The 9,817-nt window shown below is 35.7% G+C and overlaps 1 protein-coding gene across 2 annotated transcripts; it reads left to right on the top strand.

Moving 5' to 3' along the window:
- Nucleotides 1-4,131: 4,131 nt before the first annotated feature.
- LOC121252297 (putative pentatricopeptide repeat-containing protein At3g23330) lies at nt 4,132-9,572 on the top strand. 2 transcript variants are annotated; one of them, XM_041151898.1, is made up of 6 exons: nt 4,132-4,490; nt 5,450-5,519; nt 5,671-8,209; nt 8,299-8,412; nt 8,512-8,559; nt 9,279-9,572. In XM_041151898.1, exon 3 carries the CDS (start codon nt 5,723-5,725, stop codon nt 7,994-7,996), a length of 2,274 nt encoding a protein of 757 aa, XP_041007832.1. In that variant the 5' UTR covers nt 4,132-4,490; nt 5,450-5,519; nt 5,671-5,722; the 3' UTR covers nt 7,997-8,209; nt 8,299-8,412; nt 8,512-8,559; nt 9,279-9,572. The 2 variants fall into 2 exon arrangements, with proteins under 2 accessions (XP_041007832.1, XP_041007823.1); XM_041151889.1 differs by having other exon boundaries at nt 5,450-8,209.
- Nucleotides 9,573-9,817: the final 245 nt, after the last annotated feature.

Raw genomic sequence — 9,817 nt, 5'->3', positions numbered from 1 at the left:
AGAGAGAGAGCGGGCTGGGAAAAAAGTGAGGGAAAGAGAGATGGGGTCTAGGTATTTAATCCAGTCCCTTCGTCTGGGAATCTTCAAAACGATCTAACATTGAGATACTAAAACACTAATTTGAAAATGCATAAACATTAACTTAATTAAAAGTACTTAGAGAAATTAAGGTAGAATATTATTTAAACTAACTTTAGTTTATAAAATACTATTTTCATCATTAATAAATGATAAAGTCTTATTTAATATATTTAAAAGGATAAAACCATTTAATTAATTAAAACTTTCAACATAATTTAAATCCCATAATAATTTAAATAGCTGAAATCATTTTAATAATAATATTAAAATGATTTCCAACAATTATAATATTTTTGGAGCTCTTCAAGAATATTATAATTGTCGTATTTAAAATCAAGCTTAGTTCAATAACATTGGAAATACTCCTTATAAATATTTCCAGTATATTTAAAACACTGGGCATGCTTTAGAAGTCACATAATATCTTTTGAAACATGCCATCGTGGTTCGGCACTCATGATGAGGCTCGCAGTTGCTAAATAGAAGGGGCAGACAGATCACATAATCTCTGCCCTCGAAATTTGCTTACGTCATAAAAAGGGAACGTACGTCAGAAAGAGAGAAACGTACGTAAGAATGAAGGAGCAGGGTATTATAGTGACCCACTATCACCCCTTTCATTTGTCCTAGTAATGGAGGCTCTAAGTCGAATGGTGACGGTGGTGGTAGAAGGAGGATTTTTTCAGGGTTCTCATTGGGAGATATCCACGGCTCCACCATTATTTCTCACATTTTATTTGCAGATGACACTTTGTTATTTTGTGAGGCAAATGCAGGACATATCCAATCTTTGAAGGCCATTCTACTTTGTTTTGAAGTGGTATCTGGTTTGAAGATTAATCTTTCCAAGACGGAGATAGTTGCGATTGGCAATATTAGCAATATTAGAGGGTTGGCGAATATTTTGGGATGTGGGGTTTCTTTATTGCCATTGAAGTACCTTGGACTCCCGTTGGGGGCTTCTTTCAAAGCTAAGAGTATTTGGGAGGTGGTACTGGAAAAATTTGAGCGTAGGTTGGCCGGGTGGAAAAGGTTGTATCTTTTTAAAGGGGGGGAAATCACACTCATTAAGAGCACCTTATCCAATCTCCCCACATATTACTTATCTTTATTTCCCCTACCCGCTAGTATTGCTTCTAGAATAGAGAAGCTTCAACGTGATTTTTTGTGGAGTGGGCTAGGAGAGGAGTTTAAGTTTCACTTAGTAAGGATAAGGTATGCTCTCCTTTGAGAGACGGTGGATTGAGGGTTTGGAATGTGAGGGCGTTCAATAAGGCATTATTAGGTAAATAGTTGTGGCATTACAACCATGAGATGGAAGCTTTATAGAAAGGGATGGTTGACATGAAGTATGGAAGTGAATGGGGGGGGTTGGTGTATGGAAGTATATACGAAAAGGTTGGTACTCTTTTGCTAGTAATACTCGGTTGTGTTTGGGGGATGATAGTAGGATTAGTTTCTGGCAAGATGTGTGGTTGGGAGACACAGCCTTGAAGGATGCTTATCCTATGATTTTCAGAATTGCACGAGAAAAAGAAGCTATGGTAGCTGATTTGCAGGTAATTAATCAAGGTTCACAGGAGTGGAACATCAGCCTTTTGAGATGCACATGACTGGGAAGTGACTGTGCTGGTGAAATTTCTGAACATGTTGTACAACATTTCTACTGCTGCCACAAGGGAAGACATGATGGAATGGCGACATTCTAGAAAAAGGAAATTTTCGGTATGCTCTTTTTATGACTCTATTACTATGCATCAAAGGCATAATTTCCCTTAGAAGAATATATGGAGGACTAAAGCACCTACAAAGGCTGCATTTTTTGTCTAGATGGCAACTCTAGGGAAGATTATGACTATTGAGAATCTTAGAAGACGTGGCCTCATTATTATGGATTGGTGCTGTTTGTGCAGAAATAGTGGTGAAACGGTGGACCATCTACTTTTACACTGTGAATTTGCTTGAGGTATTTGGACTTATTTTCTCAGTAGAATGGGTATAGCATGGGTGATGCCGGGTAGGGTGGTTGATTTGTTAGCAAGCTGGAGAGGGATCACAGGGACACCACATATTGCAGTTGTGTGGAAGATGGTTCCTATATGTATTTTCTGGTGTATTTGGAATGAAAAAACGAGAGACTCTTTGAGGATCATGAACGCTCATTGGAAGAGTTTAGGAGATTTTTCTGGAAGACTTTATTTTTGTGGGCCATTGCTCTTTATTGGAATGGTCGCAGCTTCTATAATTTTCTTGTAACTGTTTCTAGTTCCTAAATAGGTGTAATCATATATATACTTCTAGTGTATTTAGACTATGCCTACCTTTTTATCAATGAAATAACTTATTACTTATCAAAAAAAAAAAAAAAAAATCTTGGAGGGCGTTGATCAATTGATATATAATGATGTGCTTTGTCTTATCAATCATAAAAAAATTCGTTACTCTTTTTTATTATGTTTAAATACATTGATTAATATAAGATATTTTAAAAGTTTCATAAATCAATCCCATTTCAATAAAAATTATTTAGAATATATAATGACAAAAATTAAAATAAGGAATAACAATTAAATAAACAAATTTAATTCAACTGCCTTTTTTTATTTTTTATTTTTATAGCAATTCAACTACTTATTAGTAATTACGTTAAAGTTAATTGCGAATTTTACACTCGGGAATTTGACGGACTCTACACTTGCGAATCCCATCCAATCCCGTATGCCCAACAAATCGGTAAATCGCAGTCCCTCAGCGCGATGAAAGTTGGCTCGTTCCTTGTTGCTGCACTGCTCGTTCGGTTGTAATTTGTGTTTTCGGAACGTGCTGACGTTCGTATTTTGTCAATTAAGAACATTCGATTATAAATTAAATGTGTTCCTAACTCATTTAGATAACGGATAGTAACTGTGTTACTCGTTTTGATTTATTTAATAATTAATTAAAAAATAGTTAACATAATATAATTTATTTAAATTCATTTCATTTAAATGGATTAAATCAACATGTATAACACATTTGATTTGATTAATATAATTTCACATAAAGTTAAAATATATATTTTTTAATAACCACAATATCTTAAAAATTATAAGACAACTTATTAACAATAAAGTATCAATATTTTTCCAATTTGAACATATAATAAAACTAATATTACAGACTATATAGTAATAAATATAAGTATCGGTCCATAATTACAATCCAGATAATATAAACATAAACATATTGAGGAATTTTTTTTTTTATATAAAACACATATTGAGAAATACTAATATTACAATTTAACAATAATAAAATTATAATTTTAAAATAAAATTTATATGGGTGAAAATGAGTTAGATTTCAGATTAAGCAGATTAACTCGTTTATAAGTCTTATATTGACAAATCAATTTATGTTGATCTAAACCCATTAACATCAAATTCAGACTTGTCAATTTTTCATGGTATTCATATTAATTCATGAATTGCATCCACCCTTAGCTTGTTTATAGTTTCAAGATGGTCTCGTTTATTTTCACAAATGAGATAAATTGAGATTAAAGTTAAAAGTTGAATAAAATATTGTTAAAATATATATTTTTAATATTATTTTTGTTTTAGGATTTAAAAAAGTTGAATTGTTTATTTTATTTTGTGTAGAGATTTGAAAAAATGTAATAATTAGATGAGATGAGATGAGATGAATTGAAAAGAATTGTAAAAACTAACGAGACCTCAAGTTGCACCATTTTGTTTTTAAAAAAAATTAAAGATTTTAATTATACGTTAAATAATCAGGTATGAGTAATGATACTCACACAATATATTTCACAATATATTTTATAACACATCTTTTAAAATAATAATATTTTTATATTGTAATATTATTTTTATAAAATATTTTACTAAACTACCCTTTATTTCAAAACATAATTATAGTATATTGTGAAAAATGATATCTATTTATTATTTTTCATCGAGCCATGCTACTCATAATCATCACATTCTACGCACCACAAGTCATTTTATTTTTTTTTTATCTCATTTTACTTACAACTAGGCAACTCCTCTTCTCTGTCGAAGCCTTCTGAGTTCATAACACAGATTAGGATTTCTTCCCCGACTACGACTTCCCAATCCCATTCTTTTTTCCTCACATCAATAATCTACACACTACCAACTTCCATTAAAAAGAAGGCCTTTTTTCTTGCTCTCTTTCCCTTCACATTCCTTTTCCCATCCCGATTACCCCGTTGATTAATGGGGTTCCCTTAGGATTGGATTGGATTGTAAGCCAAGACGGTGAAGGGGCTGAGCTTGCTGCTTGTCTTTGTTTGATTGGGAACTGAATCATGGAGCATGTGATTGGTGGAAAGTTTAAGCTTGGGCGGAAGATCGGTAGCGGATGGTTTGGCGAGCTTTATTTGGGTATGCAATTCATGCTATAAAGTAGTATTGTTTCCTCGTTCACTTTTTGGTTTTCTATTTTTTGTTGAGAATTAGTATGGGGGTTTATACTCATAATGCTTTGGCTTGATGTGGGTGTTTCAGGGGTTAATGTACAAAGTGGTATGTGGAGAGGGGGGAGGCTCATTTTCTTTGTTCCGCGTAAATTTTGAGGTAGTGATAGGCTACTGCCCATCTATTATTTATAGTATTTTTATTTTTTTATTATTTTATTTTAAGTATTTTTTTAAGATCTTTAACATTAAGAAAAAATTTAAAAAATATATAAGATTACTAATAATCACTTCTTTAACCTAAGATAAAATTAAAAATTAAAAAAATATATTAAATATAAAAAAAATAATAAATGAGTAATAGGTAATAAATGAGTTTCGGAAAATTGTTTAAGTGGAACAGTTTTTCTTTTTCTTTGCCGTAATTTAGTAGATCGACGTGTTGAGTTGTACTGTGAAGGTCCCGTCATTGATTGAATAAGCGAAAAAGCATGGCGCTGGTATCCTACCATATATTATTATTTATTGGTTGCCTCCCTCGGTTAACTTTTTTGTATGGAGGATTTTGCTATGCCTAAAAACACCTTAATTTTAGGAAACGCATTTTCGTTTGCAAGCGAAGTCTTTTTCCTCCAGCATTCTGCATAGTCTTTTTCCTCCAGCATTCTGCATATATTACTATCTTCACTTATTTTGGTCTTAATACCCATTTTAACCTGTATGTTGACTGTGCATCTGGTGTTAATACATTGTTTAATTGATATTTCTTGTTGTATGTTTGAATGGTGTTGATACAAGGGCTTGTACTTCAATTGAAGTTTTTATTGTTTTATTGTATCTTTGGAATCTATAATTTTGGTTTTATGGATTTACCTTATTAAAGTCGGTAACTTTTATTGGATACCTATATTTTACCCGTTTCCCCAGGAGTCTGTGGAGACCAAGCACCCTCAGCTTCACTATGAGTCAAAATTATACATGCTTCCTCAAGGAGGAAGTAAGTTTCCGATTGTAGTCCTCTTGTTTATAGTGAGTTGATATGGAAAGTCAGATTTATTATATGTTTATTGTTTATTAGTCCTCTTTTCGTCTTTTTTATAGTGAGTTCAAATCAACTTATGTGGCTATTATCTTTTCTCTGTATGAAGCGGGTATTCCCCATCTGTTGACCAAAGCCCATGTCCAAGACCCTTCTTATCAATGTCTTCCCCCAAAACCCTGCTCAGAACCCTCCTCAGAAATTCCACAACGATCAGAACCAAGTCCCAGGCCAAACAGCTTCACGCCCATATCCTCACAACCAAAGGCACATGTTCCACTCACTTGTCTGTCCTCTTATCGGTATACTCAAACCTTAACCTCTTGCATGAGTTACTGCTGGTCTTCAACACCATTCACTCCCCTCCTGCTCTTGCTTGGAAGTCACTCATCAAATGTTACACTTTCCATGGCTTTTTTCACAAATCCTTGGCTTCTTTCATAGAAATGAGGGCTGCTGGTGAGCACCCGGACCCCCATGTGTTCCCTTCTGTGCTGAAATCTTGCACATTGATGATGGACTTGAAGTTAGGCGAGTCGCTACACGCCTGCATTATAAGGCTCGGTATGGATTTCGATTTGTATACGGGCAATGCGCTTATGAATATGTACTCAAAATTTCAGAGCTTGGGTGAGAGTGGGACGCTGTCTGGTGCGCCCGAAGTGCTTGATGGAATGCCTGAGGAACGGGGAAAAGGCGAAGGTGAAAATGTTGTGGTTACTGTTAGGGAATTGACTGGAAGAATTGTGACTGGGGAGTTAGTAGACCAAGGACGCATGCTATACTTTGATGAGAAATCAAAGAGACAGATGGGTGGTGGTGAGGTTTTGAATAATTATAAGAATAATAGTAACTCGAATCAAAGCAGTGTGAGAAAGATATTTGATATGATGCCAAAAAAGGATCTTGTTTCTTGGAATACAGTGATTGCAGGAAATGCACAAAATGGAATGTATGAAGATGCTTTAACAATAGTCAGGGAGATGGGGAATGACAACATGAAGCCGGATTCCTTCACTTTGTCAAGTGTCCTTCCTATCTTTGCAGAATATGTGGATGTTATTAAGGGAAAGGAAATACATGGGTATGCCATCAGACATGGGTTGGATGCGGATTTATTTGTTGGAAGTAGCTTAATTGACATGTATGCAAAGTGTACTTGCGTGGAAGATTCATGCCGGCTGTTCAATCTCTTACCTTGGCACGATGGCATCTCATGGAACTCTATAATTGCAGGGTGTGTGCAAAATGGTCTGTTTGATGAAGGTCTGAGATTCTTTCGACAGATGTTGAAGGCTAAAATCAAGCCGATGCATGTTTCCTTTTCAAGTATCATGCCAGCTTGTGCTCACTTGACGACCCTACATTTGGGGAAGCAGCTACATGGATATATAATTAGGTGTGGATTTGATGATAATGTGTTTATAGCTAGCTCCCTTGTTGACATGTATGCCAAATGTGGGAACATTAGGATAGCTAGATGGATTTTTGATAAGATGGAGCTACATGACATGGTGTCATGGACTGCCATGATCATGGGATATGCTTTGCATGGGCATGCCCATGATGCCATTTCCTTATTTGAGCAGATGGAAATGGAGGGAGTAAAACCAAATGATGTGGCTTTTGTGGCTGTGTTGACTGCCTGCAGCCATGCTGGATTGGTAGATGAAGCTTGGAAATATTTCAATAGTATGACAGAGGATTTTGGAATTGCTCCTGGCTTGGAGCACTATGCTGCTGTTGCAGACCTTCTGAGTCGGGCAGGAAGGCTGGATGAAGCTTACAAGTTTATATCCGACATGCATATAGGACCAACAGGGAGCATATGGTCAACACTTTTGTCAGCTTGTAGAGTTCAGAAGAATGTTGAATTGGCAGAAAAGGTGGCTGAGAGAATATTCAGGGTTGATCCGGAGAATATGGGAGCTTACATTCTATTGTCAAACATATATTCTTCTGCCAGGAGATGGAAAGATGTAGCGAAGTTGAGAATCTTCATTAGAAATAAGGGCATGAAAAAGAAACCAGCTTGCAGCTGGATCGAAGTTAAGAACAAGGTGCATGCTTTTGTGTCCGGAGATAAATCCCATCCATATTATGACAGAATAAACGAGGCCCTGGAAGTTTTACTAAAGCAGATGGAGCGAGAAGGGTATGTTCCCGACACAAAGGAGGTGCTCCATGATGTTGAAGAGGAGCAGAAGAAAAACTTACTTTGTAGACACAGTGAAAGGCTCGCTATAGCATTCGGCATCATTAGCACTCCTGCGGGAACAACAATTCGAGTAACAAAGAACATTCGTGTCTGCGTGGACTGCCACACAGCAACCAAGTTTATATCAAAGATTGTGGGGAGAGAGATCATTGTGAGGGATAATAGCCGATTTCACCATTTCAAGGATGGAAAGTGCTCTTGTGGTGATTATTGGTGACTCGGCATAGCGAGATCATGCCATTTTGGTTGTCAGATCACAGTTTTAAGCATGTCGAAGACATTGATTGCTACACAAGTTTTGATTCCATTGATTGGTATATCTGTGATTAGTTTTATCAGAAACTCTTATGAAACCTTCTTTTTCAACAGTTTATCATTCGAAAAGTGGTGTTTCTATCGTCTTGGAACAAAAGGCGCAGATGAAATAAAGGTGTTGTATGATGTGTTTATTATATTGGCTTGCATTTTAACTTTGTGTTGCTAATTAACAAATTTGCTTGTTGACCTGGTTATTTTTAGGCTCATCCATGGTTCAAAGGCACTGAATGGGACAGATTGTATCAAATGAAAGCTGCATTTATTCCCGAGGTCAATGATGAGTTGGATACTCAAAACTTTGAGAAGTTTGAAGAGGTAAATTAGTTTGTATTTTTTTTTTCATTTCGTAATTGTATGAGAATACATAGACCTAATGTTTATGTTCTTTCTCATGATTCATCATTGATTCTTTAGGCTGATAAGGAAATTCAAACTTCATCAAAAGCAGGTCCATGGAGAAAGGTTGGTATACATAATTTGAGTTTATGCATTCCAAGCCTAAAGACTTGGCATGGTAGTATCTTCACTAGTATCCCACATGTATGCTTTTTCTGCTTGTGCCGTTTCACAGCTAAGCCAGGGTCCCTTTTTCTCGATAGGTAGTCGGAAAATTTTATTAACCAATGCAAAGTCTTTGCCCAAGTACCTGGGGACTGTTTATCCTCAGCTTGGCTAGTATCTCAATATACAGTACACTCTTTATGAAACGAAGTCCCGTTTGTAGTTTGTGTATTTATAATATTGACTACGAGAATTGTTGGTACTGTGTTTTTCCTATAAACACCATTGCTGTTTTAGCTGTTGATAATTACTCGCTGATAATGGAACCACTGCTCAGTTTGCATTTTTTTGTTTAATCTATAGTTGTACAGTTGAGTTTCTTCTACAGATATAGCAGCAGGTACTTTTAGAATGCTGTTAATTACTAATGAAAAAAGGAATCTATTTGGTTACTTTGCAATGAGCTCATTTGGAGTAAGAGGGCACTGACGGGATGATTAATTTTTCTTCTATTTTACTTATAAAAAAAAAATCTTCTATTTTGCTAGATATAGTTTATTAGTAGTTTTCTTCTATTAATGAAGCATCTTCAGAGTGATTCTGTTTAGCATATGTTTCTGCTTTAAATATAGCCGACCAGTTTCTGCATTTGTTATTAATTTGGCTCATCTATATGACAGATGATGAGTCAGCCAAGGCTGCCAGTCAACCTGTTCAAGGGAGCTTTCTGAACCTCTTGCCTCCCAACTAGAAGTCCCGGAGAAACAGAGTCAATCCTATTGAGCTACACTAATATTTCTAATAACATCAGATGGCCACAAAGAGTGCTTTGTTCCATGTTGAATGGCTTTTGTTTTATTGCTTCCTGGATTTGGTTGTTTTAGGGTCAAAGTTTTTGGGGACAAAGGCCCCAAACGAGCTGAAACGTCTCTACCAAATATTTTCTGGAAATATATATTCTTTGATACTCTTGATGATAGTTGCAATATTTTTTTTTTTTTTCTTCGCAAGAGAGAGGCTGGGGCAACCAGCTTAGCCATCCTCACTGGGCATGACTATATGAGCCCTTATCTGCTATGGAATATCTGGTTTGAGCTATAGCTACTGCTCCAAGGGCAAGTCCGTCACCACATGACTCCCAAAGTATCTAGTTAGTTCAAAGTCTATCTCATGGTCCAAAGGTCATACTGTACTACTATAAGTGGTTTCAACTTATATT

The sequence above is a fragment of the Juglans microcarpa x Juglans regia genome, chromosome 1D (genome assembly GCF_004785595.1).
Source record: "Juglans microcarpa x Juglans regia isolate MS1-56 chromosome 1D, Jm3101_v1.0, whole genome shotgun sequence".
Lineage (NCBI taxonomy): Eukaryota > Viridiplantae > Streptophyta > Magnoliopsida > Fagales > Juglandaceae > Juglans > Juglans microcarpa x Juglans regia.
The sequence above is the reverse complement of the archived record's forward strand: the minus strand, read 5'-3'. Positions and strand labels throughout refer to the sequence as shown.

Bases quoted from the DNA above. Each gene is read 5' to 3' on its own strand.
- LOC121252297 (XM_041151898.1), top strand. From the start codon at position 5,723: ATGTCTTCCCCCAAAACCCTGCTCAGAACCCTCCTCAGAAATTCCACA.